This window comes from Seriola lalandi, unplaced genomic scaffold, assembly GCF_002814215.2.
Source record: "Seriola lalandi dorsalis isolate HSWRI2012SDOR001 ecotype SW California unplaced genomic scaffold, Sedor1 jcf7180002054448, whole genome shotgun sequence".
Classification (NCBI taxonomy): Eukaryota; Metazoa; Chordata; class Actinopteri; order Carangiformes; family Carangidae; genus Seriola; species Seriola lalandi.
Genome location: NW_019525001.1, coordinates 314,275 through 334,274, shown reverse-complemented (window position 1 = coordinate 334,274; position 20,000 = coordinate 314,275). Strand labels below are relative to the sequence as shown.

The 20,000-nt window shown below is 39.3% G+C and overlaps 1 protein-coding gene across 3 annotated transcripts in view; it reads right to left on the bottom strand.

Annotated features, from left to right (window-relative positions):
- vta1 (vesicle (multivesicular body) trafficking 1) overlaps positions 1-13,842 on the bottom strand; it is a 65,297-nt gene extending 51,455 nt beyond the window's left edge. For 2 of the 3 annotated variants that reach the window (XM_023411085.2, XM_023411086.2), the window contains exon 1: positions 13,655-13,842. In XM_023411085.2, the coding sequence (XP_023266853.1) occupies positions 13,655-13,745 (91 nt within the window). In that variant the 5' untranslated portion in view covers positions 13,746-13,842. The remainder of the gene's footprint in view (positions 1-13,654) is intronic. The other variant, XM_023411084.2, reaches the window with a different exon arrangement.
- Between the last annotated feature and the right edge of the window lie 6,158 nt (positions 13,843-20,000).

The window sequence follows — 20,000 nt, the reverse complement described above, 5'->3', positions numbered from 1 at the left end:
CTGCCTGCACCGCCACTCAGTGTTTCCAAAAAAGCACCAGTGTGACACACATGCAGGCATGTACTCATGTGGCAGTTAACCAGTCAGCGCAGAGACATACAGCCAAGCAGGTCCTCAGCTATTGAGGCAGGCAGCAAGCCAGTCAGCAAGTGACAAAGACATTCTTTGTACTGTTACACCCATACAGTGCAACATTCACTTTGGCTGTTCACAGACAATGAACTGCAACACAGAAGGCTTTGACAGCAGAGAGGATGTAAGGCCACAGAAACTGTAAAACTACCCCCCCTCCCCCCCAACGCTTCAGCCCCCTGGTGGTCATTGATGGTATTCAGTTTTCATGCGTATGTGTTCCGTTCAACCTCCGACTGGAATTAAAGGTCCCACATAGTCTAAAGGTAGATGTCCATGTGTAGTTCGATTACAAAGCAGGTCCAGGTTCTATATTGATATTGTGAAAACCAGCCATCAGGACTTCTGGAACTTTATGATGTCAAAACAAAGCAGTCACCCAGGCCCCACCCATCTGGACCCACCATCCAACCTTACAGGATTTGGTTTCTCTGAGTGTTTTACCTGAAATCTACTTTATTTTTCTTTGATCACTCCGAAAAAAGCCAGCCAATCAGAAGAGAGGCGCAGAGCCTCCTCTCTCCTGATTGGCGCACCGACCTGTTGTTACTAGAGCTCCAGAGAGAAGCCTGAGAGAGGAGATGTGAAACCACATTAAGATGGTTTTTGGTTCTTAAAACCACAAATATATCTTTCAAATAAAACACAGGAGAATAGGAAAATATGGAACTCAGCAGAACTTCCAGTTCTGTTAACACCCTCTAGTCTCTCTCTTTTTTCACTGTTGTCTCTGTTCATTTAAGAAGCAGATTCACAAAGCCGACTGACACATGATAATTCACACTGCACCACTTCCTCTAAAATTCTTAAAATCCTGAACACAGAGCGAGCCTGAGGAATACACTAGTCCGGAGGGAAGCCTCTCCAATCCAACCTGGATCAAACTTCCTAACATTATTTGCTTAGGTATGCCTGTCTGAATGGGAAATATTTGCTTTATCAAACACCGCTCTGATAGGTGACACTAAAACACTGCTACTGTTCAGTAGTTATCTATAATACACATATATGCAAGAGGAATGAGTCATTTTATATCACGTCAACTCTCAGTGTGTCATCGTCTGCTGAATGACAGCAGATTATCCAATATTATTCGACACCGAGATTGTTTCCAGTGAATAATTCTTGTTGTAAGCAGCCTGTGTTTCTATGGCTTTCTATGGCTGTCCATTACTATGAAGACAACAGCAAACAAGTGTTTGTAACTCAAGAAAATAGCCATAATAACCTTTCAGGCTGTTATTTACTGAGATTACAGGGTCTTTGGTGGCGCTTTCCACTCTGCTGCGCCTCTTTTCTGCCCGTCATGCATATAATTAGAGTAAGAAAAAGCTTTTTATTGCCAGTGGTTTTGCTACATACTATTCCATTTTACATCATTCATCATACTGAAACGATAAGCTTCAGATGAAGGACTGCTGCTGCTGCTTGAGCCAATGTGCACAGCGAAAAAAGTAAAGTGGCTTTGTACTCTGATGTAGGTAAGGAAGGATTTAAGTGCCTGCGGTTTGACATCCTGCAATTCTTCCAAAAGTAACATGTGACTTCCCATAAACTTCGACTGTGAGAAAAACAAAGAATAAAATGTACCTGAAGAATACTCTCAATCTTGCCCACTGGATGATTTCAATCTGTATTTACACTTCTGCACATAGAGCCAACATCCGTCCATATATCAGTCACAAAATCACGTCTCAATATTATAGCATTGGCGATATCCAAAAGTTTATATCTTGATACAGTCCAGGCCAAATATCGCGATACACGATACTATCAAGGGCCGGGGTGTTTTTATGATATAATTATATAGTTGTATTTTATGTTTCAGGTAGAATTTGGAAATGTTGTGATATTTGATATTATCGAATATCGGCCCAAGCTGACCATTGAACCCAACAATTTTCCCATCATCAGTCTAATCTGTCTGATTTTTGTGGCTGTTGAGATGGAGACACAAACACAAATGCACTAAAGGGACTTTTAGTTGTTTTCAGGATGGAGTTGCCAGCTCAGTGTCCAACCCTCAGCCATCACTGTTTGATTTGTTGTGACAGTGTTTTCGCTACATATGTGTCTGAGCATGTTAAATCCAATCAATGCCAATTACTCTGCAAGAGAGGGAGTCACCACAGGAAACCATGTAATGCACATGCAAAGGCTTTCACAATCAGCATTACTAGTCATCAATTGTTTAAAGTAATAGTTACTTCTGAAAACCCAGGCTTTAATGATGTATTAGTGTTATTGAAGGGCTACATGTTGTAACTGTAAACTGTTTTAAGACAGTTCCATGGTAAAACCCCAAATTCTGACAGTGTTATTGCTCAGGAAAGATTATACATGACTTTATGAAGGGAGTTTTCCTGATGAACGACTAGATTTGTTTAGAATCTTATCTCAGTGTGACAGCTGTCCTCCGCTGTGGTGCTGTAAGGAAATACATTTAGCAGGGAAGAATTAACAGCAGTATAAAGAGCGCTGGCGGGATGCCACAGCCTCGACGCAATTTTTGACGTCGGTCACAAAGAATCCGTGCCAATCTGAATCTTGGCCAATGGAGTCGCTCTGTCACGTAAATGACAAGGGCGTTATTATGGAGGATCGCTGCACTGCTGTGTGTGTGTGTGTCTCAGTGTGTCAGTTTGAGTGTTTGTAAGAGAGGGAAATATGCTCAGAGTGAAAACAGGAGAGGTGAGAGGACTTATTACAGCACAACATGTCACTGTTAGTGCATGAGAGTCTAAGTATGATCAATATAAAACACTGGAGGTAAATACCGGTGACACTCCCAAAACTGGGTCCGATAAGACGACCACAGAACTCACACTCCTAAAGCTGGTTGAACACGAGTTTAACAAACCACGAGACGAGCTACAATACACATTCTGCTATTTGCTGTGGTTTAATGACTGTTTTTCATTTGAAGAAATGAAACAAACTCTGAAGCTGGAAGGGATGACTAGGTGTCAGTCAGTGATCCAGCTCTCTGGCACATGGAAAAGATTTAAGAATTCAATCTGTACTGACCAGCTCACACTTAATATTCACTGTGTAAAAGCGCAACAGGCTGTGCCTTGTCCTCAAACAGAGGGTGTTAGGAAAATGCACCGTCACTCTGATCCACTGCAAGAACTGTTACCCTACAAAGAAATGTCTTGAAATCAAATGGAAAAAATAGCACTGATAGGATAATTATGACACTAACCTATCTGAGAAGAAATGTGTTTCAAACTTTTGGATTGGACCACATATAAAAATCATGCATACAGTAATCATGTTCACTACCTCATAAAAACCCAACTGCATTACAGTAAGGCTCTATTTATGCTCTGTCAGCACTAAGTAAGATGTGTTCTCCCAATCAGGACGCAAAGCTGCTCTGAAAGCAACTTTTGCTGGAGATGCAATAAACAAGGATAAAGGTGCAGATTTTTAGATCGTCTCTCCTGGAAGATATTCATGCTGTTGCACTTAGTCATTCACATAAAAAAAAAAAGAGTTCAAACTGTCAACTGTCAAACTTAAAGTTCTAACTGGAACCGCAAACCACCAGGAATCAAGGGTTGCAATCAATGGTTCTGTTTATGTAATGGGAATGCTTATTTCCAGGATGCTCGTCATGGTTATTGAAGGTGAAGCAAAAGACACATGGCAAACACCCACAAGAACCCAAACAAGGTGAAGGGGGTTTGGAGACAAAGAGGGGGAAGTCCTTATCCCCTGTTTGTAAGGTGGGAGGAGGTACTTCTACTGGTGTAAGGAACCACCACTTGGTGTCTCCTTGTGAAGAAGAGAGGGGATAAATTTGCAGTTTCTAACACAAACCCTAGCTCCTTTTTACATTTCCACACAGCTGGCGGATCATTGGTTTCAGAAAGCTACAGAAATGTTTGGATCCAGATACAACTAATCTGAGGTTGGAGAGGTGTAGGGTGGTGGTGGGGTTCCATCTGACCATCCAATAATTAGTCTGGAAGGAGCATAAGACTTGATTAACATTACAACAACTAATTTAAAGTCAGTCAAGTGAGGCAGCAAAGAGACTTCGAATGAACAGAAACATCAGTAGTGTAGACTGTGCAGACGGGGCTATGTGGGCTGCATGTGAAATTATTTGGGCAAATTATCTGTCAGTTCTCATTCCATCTTGATGTGTTTAAAAAGACAGAGCCTTGATGCTGACTGATCCAAGTTCAGTGGGAAGAGGAAAGGGGGGTAGACCTCCTGCTGTCCTTTAGATTCACTGAGGAGTGCTTTAAGAAGAGAAGGAGAAACACCTGAATATGAGCTTCTCCTCAAGTATTCACAGCCATGTGAGTGCAGTTACATGGAGCCACCCAAGTTCAGGATGCAAGCTTATGAACAAATACATATTTAAAAAATACAGATCAAATAAAGTAAACAAGATTCTGTCTGTAGTCAGAGGTAGGGTACCTGTGTTCAGCCTCTGCTCAACAGCTCATTTATAATGTCAATGATCCAATCTGTGTAAAACGGCGTTTGTAACGCAGCCAAACACTGTCAGCCAGCGAGCTGCTGGTGAATCACGCTGCTTCATTACAGCTAAACAAATCATGAATTTGACTCAATCCATTATTGATCGGCCTGTTCTGGGGTGGAGGTGAGGTAAAATACTGTCTGGCATTAGTGGGCTAATTTAGGTAGACCTGCTGATGTAGGGCTGAGGCCAGGTGATGGATAACACGCATCAACTGTCGGACGAAAAGTACGACAGCTTGACCCCCCCCCCGTCTGATTCAGCCCTGGAGACTGAAGGGATGGTTTCTAATGCTGAGAGGTTGGTGGAAGTTTTGTGAAAAACATGTTTTGAATGCTTAACTTAAAGGTCCCATATAGTAAAAAGTGAAATTTGTGTTTTTTGATTATAAAGCAGGTCTAAGTATATTAATGCTGTGAAAGTATCAAAGCCTCAGTCCTCAGAGAAATGCACACAGCCTGTATTCAGAAACTGAGCCTTAAAATGAGCCGTCAGGACTTCCTGTAACTTTGTGATGTCACAATAAAGTAGTCACTGCTCTCAGCCATGTCCAAACCATGTCTAACCCCCACCTATCCGGACCCACCATCAAGCCTTGCAGGATTTGGTTTCTCTGAGTGTTTACCTGAAATGCGCTGTATTTTTTATTGGATCACTTGGAAAACAGACAGCCAATCAGAAGAGAGGCTAAGAGCCTCCGCTCTTCTGATTGGCTCAGTGACCTGTTGTTACTAGAGATCCAGAGAGAAGCCTGAGAGAGAAGATGTAAAGCTACACTAAGATGATTTTTGAGAGAAAAGAAAGCTATAAAATATTGGACCTTTAGGAAATGAACAACAATAAAGTCCAGTTCTCTTCATTCACTCAAAAAGAATAATCAGTGTTTGTGCTATATACATTTTGCAGCGACGGCTGGCTGCTGTAAAATTATTACCGCTGCTGGAATGTCAGGAAGTCTCAATTAGACGACTCTACAGATGGCTTTCAATTTGAAACGACAGTTACAGGGAGAGAAGGTGAAATGGATGAGGAGAGAGAATAGAAAAAGAAAGAAGAAAGAAAAAGGTATATTTAACTAGCTATCATTAAGTTTGATTTTTATTGTTACTTATTAATATTCACTCCAACCGCCGGCGTACTATGTGCACAGACAACGGCTGTGTCATCTCTCCACTGTCTGTAATGATGACTTAAAATGCTCCTCAAAAATACCTGAAAATTTTAAATATCACCAGACTACTAGTTTAACATATGACTCCATCTGACTGTGCATCAGCGTGTCTCTAAATCTCCAATCTGTTCAACCTAAACTCCTCTGGGTGGACAGATTTGTAACCATCTGTTCGACCTATTAGTGATTGCCTTAAATTTGTTTTGGGCAAGGTGACGCTGGAAACCAACAAGTCTGAGGAAGAGGCTGAAAGTTTAGTGGAGACAGAATAATGCTGCAATAACAATAACATTATAATATTGAATTTATGTTTTATAGTTGATTCCATCTCATTTTCTGTTCAAGTTTCTTGTCCGTTTGCTTCTACCATCGTGCTTCTTCACCACACACACACTTTCTCTTTAACACACACAACCACACTCAGTTAGGCAAGTCTCCGTCTCTGTGTGTCTGTGTGTGTGTGTGTCTCTCTCTTTCTCTCTCTCTCTCTCAGAGTCACAGCTAGGCTCAGAGGCCCAGACACATGGTGTTGCTGACCTCCAGTGGTCTGCCTGGTTCACTGGTCCACCTCAACACTGTGAGACACTGTGCCAAAACTCACACACCCATCCTCCACCCTGCAAGTTCCTGCTGCACCACTGACTGGAACCACCAGCTCCACAAACAAAAATACTAACACACACACACACACACACACACACACATACACACAGAAGGTGCAACTTACTTGGCTATTTACACATATGCAGCCAGTGACTGAGGCTTTCCCTAACACCTTCTCCAAGAGCTTGTCTGGTGCCATTTTGGCAAGTTTAAAAGACTTGAAAATTCACATACAGCCTCCTTCACGTTACCACAAGTTCTGTCAATCACTTTGACAGTCACTGAGATAAAAGTCTTTGAGATAAAGTTAAACCAGTTCACTGTGTTCACTACATGAGCAGCCTCTGGTCTTTCCCATTAAAACAGCCAAACTCCCTGATCCCTCATTCTGTTTATTTAATCCACTTTAAAAATAAAAAAAAAAAACAGTCCAGGGAAAAAGACATAACAGCAGCAGCCACACTATTTGGCCAACAGTGGAAAACACAACAGCAACTGGCAACTGGGTCCAAACATCATCAGACTCATAACTGTGTTGGTCCATCGCCTTTTAGATGTGCTGCTCTCTCTCTCTATTCACCTCTCACTGAGCGTACAGACTCCAGCTTGACACGCATGTTAAACAGATAACAGCCATTTTGTAGTTTGCCTAACGTGAAATTAGCATTCATTAGCAGCAGCTGATATAATCAAAACATGAGAACCTTGCTAACAGCCTTGCCACAGCTTAAGGGGACGGCTGGGTGCAGGGAGGTCACGGTGACAAGAAGTTTATGTTATAAATGGATGATATATATGAACATTCCTCTAGGCTTGTGCAAATTCTAATGCTGCTCTGGAATTTTTGGCAATAGTGAGTTTGAAAAAACATTTAATGCAGATCAGGTCACTTTCACAATCCATGTAATAAGGATCAATCTATCAGATTAATGGATTGCTAGTCAGGAAATAAACTATGAATATGAATAAAAGGGTTTGACCCAGGCACCGCTAATTGCTTTCTTACTGACACTGACTTAATCCTTTTTGTACTGGGTAGTATATGGCCTTCAGCAAAGCCCACCACTGTGGTCTGTCTGGAGAGATGCTGCAGATGGACTCTGCTGATTACAGGATGGTAAGAGCCGGGGCCAGTCTCACAAAGACAGACTTGGACTGTGGCTTAGATATAACAGATAGTCAGATTTCAGATAAACGTCTAAATTCATCTGTTGCACAAAGCAGTTTAGTTCTTGACTATCCACTATGTGCGCTTAGCTCCGTTTACCCCAGTTTAGCATGTTTGTCTGACGGAAGAATGCAACAGGTACAATGTAATTTGACGGGGAAAATTCAGCAAAGAGTGTAACAATAAAAAGAAAAATGGCTGCAGTCTCTAAAAACTTTTTTCCTTCTCATTGCTCCATAACAATGTCAGCAAATCACAAATTAGTCAGTCTTTATTGTTGTGAAACAGTCTTAGTTGTATTAGACTGATCTATGAGCAAAATGAAGACCAAACACTACACACCCTGGACTTAGGCTTGGGCAATATCCAAAATGTAATATCTCGATACAGTCCTGCCCAAATATCGCAAACTTATATATTATTGTATATCAGTCCAAGCCTAGCTGGACTGATACATCAGCCAGGCCAATATGCTTATTGCATTAAGCATATTGACTTGGCAATATGCAGTGTCTCTATTACATAGTTAGTAGTTAGTATTTGATTTTCTAACTGTAAAATGTCCTGCTCAGTGTGCATCATGGTCATAATAAACATTTAAAAAAATCTGTGGTTTATATGATATTATATTGTTCACATGAAAAATTCTATTAGCTGACATAATGAAATTATTATTTTCAGGCTGTAGTTATCCGACCCTCACCTGTCCACAGTTAAGACACTACATCTTAGTTAGAAGTGACCACCGACCACAAATTTGTCAGTGGGAGACTGGGATGGCATTGGAAGATTTCCAACCATCTATGTGGAGGTCATATTATGTCCATAATAACATTAAATGGTTAAAAAGGGTCAGATGAATTTTGCAACCCACCAACCACGATGTCAATGGGCGGAGATCACACGTTCGTGTACAGCAGCCACTCGAGAATAAACCAGAAACCCAAAAGTTACTGAACCATCTGTCACCGTGTGTTTGCTTTTAACCTTGAGGAAATGATCTGAGGGGAGCCACTCACTGTTGGTTCCATTTAAAACAGTCCTTATAAAGTACATATGGAAATCCCCAGCCTGCCAAGTCCACTGCATTAAAAGCAAGAGCAGCAGGTCTACATTATGGACTACATCATTTTATATATTGGTTTATATCTTGCTGTCGGTGCGCTGTGTCTTAACTGTGCAGGGTTTTAGCAATAAAACTGATAATATACCAAAAACTGAATAAAATCCACAGTACAAACAGCACAGCTTGCTCAGGAGGAAATTTTGTTTGCAAGGAGGTTGAGGATACTCTTGTCATGATGGCACTACTGAAATGTGTTAAAGCAAGCTGTTAACACAGTCAAAATGCCAATTCACAAATTTGACATAAACATAAATCATGTGAGAAACAGACTCATTCACCTAACTCATCACCGAAAAATAGGAAAATAAATCTGCTTTTGAAGCATATTATTAACTGGCACAGTCAGCTTGGATTAATTTAACACAGAAAATGATGTTTTTGGCGCTCTTCTCTTCCCCCACCACACACACATACATACATCACTATCCTCTGCCTGGTCTTATCCATTCCCCAGCAGGAATGTCACCCTCACCCTCAGTCATCAGTAGCCAACCAGGGAGTAGTAATGAGCCATGCCATGTCTCAGAGTGAAGCCAGCCTGGAACATCAGAAACTCAAAAAAATGACCTCAGATACATGGGAGCAAAATTTGACCTCCGGCTTATGGCCATTACATCCTCTGGATACATGTTTTCAACTGACGTTTTAAATCAGGGTGAACAGATCGCAGTGAAAAGTGATCGACACGGTGTGACAGCGTGGCCTCGTAGATAAGACAACAAATATCCTTCAGCCACAAACTATCAAGAACGCTAACGAGAACCTAGAGCCTAACGGTCAGACTACGAGACTGTTCACACTGGACTCTGTTTGCCATGTTACTGGGAAGCTGTCTTTCATCTACACAAATCCACTTCAAATTCATTTACAATCTACACAAGGTCACATGTTTCACCCTGCCGGCACCAGAATGATTAAAAGTCAAATCCTTTGTGTCTTGTTTTGACATTTACAGGCAATTTATTCCTCCGCTCCGTGTCTTTTTTTTCTTATTTCATCAATTCTGATTTAAACAAAACCTAAACCTACTTATCCACATGCTACTTTGAGGTTTAATTGGTTTAACCAGCGCACTGGTGGGTGGCAGTTCTCATTCTCACTGCGGGGAGCTGCTAAGAACAGCTGAGCGATAACGTCCCCTGAAATCGCTGCAACAATGAGGGTGGTGGCGACAATGATGATGACAGACCACAGAGCCCTGAGGACTTCAAAGCGTTGGCAGCATCTATACAAGAGCTGAACATCACATGCAACACGGCCCCCAGGTGTCAGCGCACTGAAGCAATAAAGCTGTGCGGCCTAGTGGTGAGGTGAGGGAGGAGACGAGGTATCCAGACTGAACCCCCCCCAGAGGCAGCACCGACGCTGAATCCTGAATATCAACTTAGATGAGAGTGTTGTTATTACCTTTTTTTTTTTTTTACTGCAGCAGTTCTCTAATCAGTGAATCTTACTCTCTTATTTACACAATGTTGATGATACAGCACTGGTAGTAGCAGCACTGGTTTAAGGGTGTAGCTAGAACTAGAACTAGAACTTTTTTGCAGTATTTATATTAGAGCTGCAACGATTACACATTTGAAGATGGACATTTATCACAATTTTCGGCCATTTTATTGATCAAACAGTGACTTGATTAATTGAGAAAAATAACTGATAGTAAATTATCTTTATTATTATATTCTTACTATTATTACCAATATATTATATACACATTTATTCCATAATATTAGGGTAGACCAAGAACAGGTGGGACAAACGTGATCTCTGTGGAAGTCTTTAAGATTGAACATATTATAAAATCAGATCGCCCACCCCACCCCACCCACCACCCCCTATTCTCGTGTTAATCTAATCAATTAGTTTCCCCTTTCCTCATCACTAAATTTTTACATGCAGTAACATACATCTCCTTCTCCATCTTCAGCTTTGGCTCGGTCATGAGACGTATTGTGGACAGTTAGAGGTGACCGGACAGCTGTGCTTGATGAAAATGTGAAAAACATTTCCTGAATCAGGATGCTGTGACTAGACACCTTTATTTTTTTTTAAACATACAAACCTGAAAATATTGATATTCTTCTGATTACAGTCTCAATCAGTCAATCAGTCAGTCAATCAAGCAATCAATCAATCAATTACAAACCAAACTACTCAAATTTTTGGACTTTTTCTCCATGACAACAGGTTTACTGGACTATGGCTTAGGTGCATTTTGGTCATTTGAATCTTGTGGTGGAAATGGTGAGGAGTTTTCAGACCTTGGACGTGTTTCTTTCCTCACAAACGTAAGGAGCTACCTTTCTGTCGCACATGCTCACCTGCTACAAAATGAAAAACAGCTGTTGCAGTGAGATGAAGATCCTGAAATGCTTTGCATGTACAGAATCAGGAGACTTACAGGTTTAAAACAACATAGGATTTGTTACGTATGTGTGAGCATTGAGTCCAGTACAGATCAAAATAGACCTCAAGTAGTGCTATCAAGACCAAGGTGTCCCCTGGGTGGGACCATGTTTTTTAAAAGGTTATGAAAATGTCTAGATATGTGTGATTACTAATGCACTCCCATCCTGTCAAACAAAAAAATAACTTGTCTGACAGTGAAAATAGTTCATTTAAGGATACACCAGCTGATTTCCTGTCTTGCCTGATAAAACTAAAACTCACTTTTTTGGGTTTTTTTTATTCATTTTCCTGCGTCTTCATGTGCATCTTGCCCTCAGCAGCTCCCCCATGTCACATCTCAACTAGGTCAGATGAAGACGACTGCTGAACCCCTGAAGCTTGCACACTCCATATTATCAATCAACAGTCATCTCACATAGTTTGCCCTACTTCATGGGGAAACTAAGATGTGCTTCAGGCTACCTGCCACACTTAAAAGCCGCTACGCTGATGACACATGTACCTGCAGGTATCATGTTCATAAAGATCTGTGCAAGTTCCAATACAGTTTTATGGATGTATGTAAAAATATTGTCTCAGATAAACCAATCAAAAAAAAAAGTTGCTTGTTTACTAACTAGTGCTACAGCTGATAACACAATTATAATATAATATTTCCTGTGCAAATATAATTTAGTTCTCTTCCTCTTTACTTTCATTTAAGTGTTCCTTATTCTACAACATTCTATTCGTATGTAATTCTTTAATGTTTCTTGTCTTATTGTTGTGGTTTCACTGTGTGTAGCATGGAGGGGCTCAAACTACACATCAGTGCTCGACCCTGTAATTTATAGTCCCAATAAAGCCAAACAAACCAGTTTCAATATTTGAGACAGAGTTTGGGCTGTGTGACGTCTGGATTAAATGTGTGATTTATGTAAACGTGCTGCAGGGTTTCTCCTCAGGAAATTATTAAGCAGAGGAGATAAGCCGGCCATCTGATCTCATGATCAGGTTAGTTTGGAGGTGACAGCTTCAACAATTGTCACACAATGAATATATGGCATTTGTTGTGTGTAAAGGTACATTTGCTTCTTCCCTTTAATGTCAATGTTACATTCATTCAAATTGGGTTTTTTTTATGTTTTATTTTTTATACAAAGTTGTTTTTTTTATTTCAGGTACAGTGTCAGTTATATGACAATGAGAAACCCTGCACAAAGACAGTAATGTTAATCTTTAATTGATTTCATTCAGCAAAGGTCTTGTATAACTTACTGTGTTTTAACAACATTTAAAGTATGAGTTTGGTGGTTTTCTATATTTCCCTTAAAATCTGTCTCTGTCTGTATCTCTCATTTAAATCATTAAATTTAAATGCTCAGCAGTTTCCTAAAACAGCTAATCACTGTAATTTTTATTAAATGTTCCTCAATAGCGCATTTGTTAGGGACTATTTTAATTGGCGGATTAATGCACATTAGATGCTCCACTGTGTATTTCTGGCGGGAGTTTGTATGTGGGATTGAGTCAGAAATTAACAACGGTGGCATTCATCGTAATGAAAGAATGTCATTAATGGAGCATTGAGATATAAAGATATATCAGACTTTTGCTACAAAGGCAGTGCTTGTTAGCAGGATAATTTCATATCAAGAGACCTGTCCAAACACTGCCAGATCCTCTTTAATTCATAATTAGGATCTCCATATCACAATACCTGTTAGTTTTTTAGTTTTTTTTTTCTTTTGTATATCCAACCTGTCAACCTGAACCTGACTTCTCACATAGGACAGGTGAAGTAAAAGAAAATAGAATCACTTCTACCAGCAACACAATACCAGCTTTAATCAACTATAATCACTATGAAAACACTGATTTCTACTGAGTCATTACAGTAGATCCACTGACACAGCATGAACTGATCCTGCAGTGCAATGGGGTGGAGCTCATTCTTTAGAGCTGAGCCAGCCATGCCCGACTGTGGAGACTCATGACTATCTGTTAGCTCACACACAAAGCCGACGAGGAACAAGCTCGACGAGGAATTCACATCAGTCATCCGTCAGATGCTGGTACATTCCTGACTGTGACTGTCTACTGGCTCTGGACCTGGACCTGTATGGTAGATGGCCAAGTGTGATCAACTGGACTTCTACGCTAAGTGTTGGAAGTAGTAACTGACCCCTGGTTAAGTTATCGGGATAAAAGCAGGGCAGGTGCAGCCTCACAAAGCCGCTGATGAATGACTCCCCACAGATACGACATGTCTGACTCAGTGAGTGTAACTCAAAGGGAAACTCCCACAGATGCCAGAATATGAAGTCAGCGTTAGCCGGCTACTGGAGTTTGACCTGTCCCAGCCAACGTTACAACACAGACTGACTTAAACCCGCCGCTCTGTGGCTCGACAGTGACCTGAAGCAGTCGCTGTCTGTGAACAGTTTACATCTACAGTTTAAATAAAAGTTAGAGGCTAAGCTAACGCACTGTCAGCTGTCGGCTCAGGTAAACAAAGCTAGGATGCTAACAGTAGCTACGGCTAACATTAAATAGCCACAAACTTACAGTAGTAAGCCACGACCGGGTCCCGTTTGTCATGCTCCTGTGCGGTCCGGAGGTGGTGCTGGATGGGTTTGAGCTGAGCCGGTAAAGCCATGTCTGTTAAAACCCTCGCTTGGGACGAAAATACATCAATGGAAGTGAGAACAGGCTCCTTGTTGTTGTTAGCGAAAGTGTTTCCTTCACTTCCGTGGTTATAGCCAATGGGAGCGTCCGCCTACGCGGGACAGGTGACGTCACAAGCTGTTCAGGTGTCCCTCGTGGATCAAAGGCAGTTTTTATTTTTGATCATCTGATGATAACTTAGCTGTTTTTTTTCAATTTATGATATTGTGTGGTACTATAAAAATTCTAAAAAATCAACTGAATTTTTTTCCATACTGCTTGATATTGTATTTTTCTTTAGTCAAAGCAAAGAATCCTTAAAAGCTAGAAACTTTTTTTTATTGTTTCTAGTTTCTGATTCTGTTAATGAAGAATAAAAGGATTAATTTATGAAAACAAAAATCAACAAAAACCGTTCTGTTATCTAATTTAATTTGGTAATTTTGTAAATTTTGATACATAGTCACTTAGCTAATTAATAATGTGTATATAATCAACATGTTTGATAACTGTGCCCTTTACACTTACTATTTAAAAATGTAAAATATTAATATTGTGTGTACTTTTTTTATATCATATTAAGGACATAGTGGATGTCTTGGTTTTGTAACCATTTTTCAATGTCTGACAAATTTTCCAATTAAAAAAAAAAGTGAGGATAGTTTTGAAACTTCTAGGATGTTGAACTGTATTTTAAGTTAAAGCAAAAAATACTATTTTGTTTCTGAACTGGTAGTATCTGAAATGAATGTATCATTTTATTCATTCACAATGAATAAAATGATAAATAAAATTATAGAAATAAAATATAGAACAGGAATTTAATAGACACAAATAGACATAGTCATTATCAATATTATATGCAATAATAATAATGATAGAAGAATTGAGAGTGACTGCTTTGCAGAAAAAATACATGTATTGCCAATCCTGTCAAAAAAGAAACCACATTATGTGAAAGTAGAGTGAACATTTATCAGGTAAAATAAACTTTGAGTCAGTTTGTCACAGACATTTAGTTTGGATCACTTATGACAAGAGCCATGACAAACTTCCACCCGAGATATTTGGTTTGAAGCCAAACTAAAGCCATGATCCTCCTAATTGAGTTTTCAGTCGGGGACACAAGCCAAAACATATTCACAATAAACAAAATGAAGACATGCTGCACAAAGAAAATCAAAATGAGTACTACAAATTGAACAAAACTGCATTTTCAAGAAAGTGGGTGGGCTTGGCGCAGAGAGTCTGTCTGTTTCAGTTAAGAGAGTTTATGGCTCATGTTGAAACTGAGAACTCTGATCATATTGTGGTTGAGTGAACCTCTGACCTGAGAGGTTCAACAGAGGCAGAACTATAACAGTTCAATGTTCTCAGGGGTTTTCAGAAAGCCTGTCATATTTTGACTTTGCTAAGGCCTGGGTTCTTGGTGTCAGTGGAAAACTTTGTTGTTTGTTTTTATGTGGTTCGATTAGGTCCTCGCTGCCCAGTTCCTAGTGAACCGTGCATTGGAACCAAAAGTCACATGAGGGTTTGGAAAGCTGTTGTGGTTAAGGGTTTGGGTTGGGAGTTTGTGAGAATCCGTGGGCTGATGGAGAGATGAAAAGTTCCAGTGCGAGCCCACCCACTTCCTTGGTGATTCATGTTTGCACTCCTTGGCTCTCACTACACCAGACTGTATCCCTTCTTTTGTTGATGGAATCAACTAGCGTTGGCCGCACCCTTCCAGATGCTATATACTGTACAGGCAGACAGAGAGAGGCTGAATCCAAAGGTTTGGTTTCAGAAGTGGTAGAGGGAGACATATTTACCCAAAATTAGGCAAGAGGAGGTGCAAGTTCTTCTTTCAGCTATGAACAGCATGCAGCTCCTCCTCTCTGACTGAATATGTCTCCAACACACTGTATATAGCCTGACAGGCAAAACCCAGGGCATGCAAGTCCATAGACGGTAATGTTGTGTGCACATCTAACCCTAACCCTAGCTGGTGCAGACTTACAATATGGATGAAAATAAAGGAATAGCAGTAATGTAGCTCAATAAAAGAATCACTCATTTATATTCAATGCAATGTACAACATAGAAGCTAATGTGATATAAGACAATTTTTGTTTTTCATTTGGCTAGGACAAAAATTGGACCAGCTACAACATGAGGATCCTAAGCTGAGTATTTCACGTACTTACAACATTACCAGTGTTGATCCTCATCTGATGGCAAAGGTTTACTCTGTGTACCAGCTATCTATGTCTGTTGTATAATGCAGAACAACCCTGAAAATCTGTTGCATAAACATCTACTGTCAGGAACTATTTAGAAGCATGTTCTGAGATGGGTTACAGCGGCAAGAGCTCTCATTCATACAAGAACATTCATTTCCATGGAAATGAATTAGGTTTTAAGTCCTGTCTGACAGCATATTTCATCCCCTCGTGGCCCAGCATCCTCACAGACTTGACATGATGATGATGATGATGATGATGATGATGATGGTGAATATGACACAGTATGTATGACTGAAGGGTGGACGTTTGGATCAATCCCGAGAGACTGTGATGCAAATGTCTGGAAGTGAACCTCCTTCCTTTCACCTACATTAACTTTATGTCCTTTCTTTGCCTTCTATTGAGTTTGTTTTATATAAAGCACTATATAAATTAATGTAATTTGATTTATGAGACCCGTCAGTTAAAATGGGGTCGGGCTTTGTTTACTGCTGAGCAGCAGTGGACATGACAGTATGTTCCCGCTGACTTTCTCTACCTTTCTGAGGAATCAATCCATCTCTCCATCCATTTATCTAATCCTCTTATCCATTTATCTAACCATCTAATCCGACTGCTTTTTTGATCTTTCTTTTTTGATAGATTTATTTATTGTCTATAAAATGGGTAAAAATGACCGTCACAATTTCCCAGAATGCAGTGTGACATCCTCTGATATCTTGTTTTGTCCCAACAACAGTCCAAAACCCAATGACAATCATTTACAATGATTTATAACAGAGAAAGGCAACAAATCATCGCACATGGGGAGCCAGACACAGTCAATACTTGCATTTTTTTTTTTTTTTTGCTAAATAAATGATCAAAACTGATGTTGGTTGAATTATGAATGAATTTACCAGTTGTTTGAGCTCCAGACAGAATTAAAAGTAGAAAGTTAAAAGGGTTTATCCACCACTCTTCAGTGGTGATTGTGGAGTGTGTTTGGTTACTGGGCAAACAATTGCCCGTCCAATCCGTTCATCACTTTTATGAAATAAATAATCTGACGCCAACAAAAAATGTAGGAGAGACCGTGGACAGTTGGAACAATTTTTCATTTCTCTCAGTTACTCAGAGACAATTTGGACTAGACAAACTAAACCTTTATATATTAAACTTAAATACCATTTAAAGATGATTACATATCATTCACTATATTTATTTGAATGGAGATTCAGATGCGAAGTCAGATGCTGTAACTTACACCAACCCTGGGGACAATTCCAGCACAGATCAGGAGTCAGCTGGACACAACAGACCAACCACAACCACCACAGCACAGCTACGTTGCTAGCATATCTAAGAATAGTTAACACATAAGATAACTGGTCAAATGATTTTGCTGTATTGATTTAACAAAATGAATAATAATCGCGTTAGTTTCTCAATTCCTTCTTAAATTCTTTTTATAGTAAATATTTCTACATACTGAAGTGAAGTCAATAAATCAATCAAAAATGAAACAAAGACAGGTGTAGGACATTTTTAATCAATCATCTCAAGACAAAACAAGTAGGAGAATTACTGGTCACCTACAGTAAACAGCAGCACTCAGACAAACAGAGTTTTGTTTCAGTATGTGTTGGTCATAAAGTGTGCCTCTTTTTCTTTGACATAGCTAGGTTGTAGACATTTGCGAAGGAAAAAAGTTGAAAGAGTTTAACACAAAGACAGGCAACAGCTGATGAAATATGAAACAAGTCTTAGCTCCATTCTCACAACATATAACAACATCAGTAAAAATCCAAAATATAAAAATGAAAGATTCATTTTCAATGTGGTGTAGCCCATTATATGATGCCTCACAGTTAATGAAATTCCACAAGTGATCTTGATGTTTGTGGTCAAAAAGAAGCATCAAGACATATTAAAGATATACTCCCTGACTTTGTAAGTAGTTCTCAGTGGTACCCCAAAAACCCCAATATATCTCCCAGCTCATTGTTGATATTTTACAACTCGGTACAATCTACAGTGGAGTTCATCAAAAGAACAAAAGTTTATCCTTAAGTTGTGCATTAGGCCAAAAAACATTCCAATCTTTATTCACCAGAATCTTATCAATGACTCAAACTTGTCAAAATATGCCATCTGCTTTCCAAGTCACTAAATATAAGTCAATCATGCTAAGACAATTAACCACAGCTTCATGTACAAATTGGAACAAGCTCTTAACCAAGACTAGCCCGCTGTTTTCAGCCTATGGAATAACTTTTATTTCCAAAAAAAGAAAAGAAAAAAATAGAATCCTGGCCAACCTGAGAGAAAGTTATGTATTTATGGTTAACTCTTGATCTATTTAGTCAAGAGTAGAAATACTAATGGCCTGGTCACACCAGAAAGGAGGAGTGTATTACTGCAGACTCTCCCTCGTGGTCACTTGTGGTACTGCCCTTAAAATGTATTTTTTCCCATAGGCCAGCATTGTAAAAGAGATGTTTGTTAAACTGTTGACTGAGGTTTTCAGTGAATATACTGAAATGAGTTGATTTTGCTTCGAAATTATGCTGTTTTAAATGCTGACGTGATCAGGCAATAAGACCTAAATATAAACTAAGAGATGTGGCATCAAAGCAGGGAAACAAGGCAAGTGACAAGTGATAAGTCATGTGCCTTTTCTCCAAGCTAAAAGTTGCTACAAATACTGCTTAATATCCAGTGAGTTTGTATTTTCAGCATTTTTTCCAAAATCATTTTTATGAGCCGAACTGAAACGTAATATGGTGATTCTGAATCAGGGCCATCTTTCCACCAATGGCCCCAGATTTGATCAAATCCTTTTACATGCTATATTCTCTTACTTCAGCTGAACAGCACAGATGTGGAATTCCTACATTTTTATTTCAATGTGAACAAGGCCTAAGTCTTGGTGACAGAACTTTTAGAGGCAAAATTTAAAACCATCCTCCACTCACAGATACCAGAACGCAGACGAACCCCAAACCACAGGAGTCACATACCTGTTTCAGATCCTTTTAAACCCTGTCAGACTAACCAGGCCTTTGGTACTGCAGATTGGGAACAATTGGAGTGGTCCCCCAGGGCTGGAAAAGCTTATTTAAAAAAGGTTTAAAAGGATCTGAAATGAGGGTTTGATCCACTTTTGTCTGGTAATGCAATTTTGTACCTGAGATGATAAACAGATTGCTGAAAACTTCATAACAAAAGTTGGATGGATGTCTGATTAAAAAAAAAAAAAACATTACAAAACATGAGAGGTAATCATTTTCAAAATACATTGACAGTGAGACCAAAACGAAATTACATTACATCAAGTATTTTGTGTATGTGATATAAAGAGAGTGGGGGGTAGAGGACACCCTCGATGAGTTTCACAGTAGCGGAGAGATGGTTGAGAATCAGACATGGACAAAGACTCAACCATCTTTTCAAATATATTTGATCTGAATGAGCATTTAGTTTTCAGCCATAAAAATAATAGTTATTACATTATATATTATATATATATTTATATATGTATATATTTATATGTATGTATGTCTGTTTGTCTGTATGTATGTCTGTCTGTATGTGTGTATGTATGTCTGTCTGTATGTGTGTATGTATGTATGTATGTATGTATGTATGTATGTATGTATGTGTGTATGTATGTATGTATGTATGTGTGTATGTATGTATGTATGTATGTGTGTATGTATGTATGTCTGTATGTATGTATGTGTGTATGTGAGATATATGAAAACTCTAAAAACATCTTCAAATTTCAATGCTGATTTTGTCCATGTCTGTTGAGAACTACACTACACAGTAATATTTTTAACACTAGCTGACCTCATCCATCTCAACCTGGATGTTGGGACATATTAGGTGGTTCAATACCTATTTTGTGAAACAATGACATTGTCCAGAACTGCTCCCAACAAGTCATCATTGGATGTCAACCAATTTGTTGAAGTATTTCTTCTTGTTGGCAATTTTTAGATACTCAAAAAACATTGTAACTTGTAATACTATTAAAT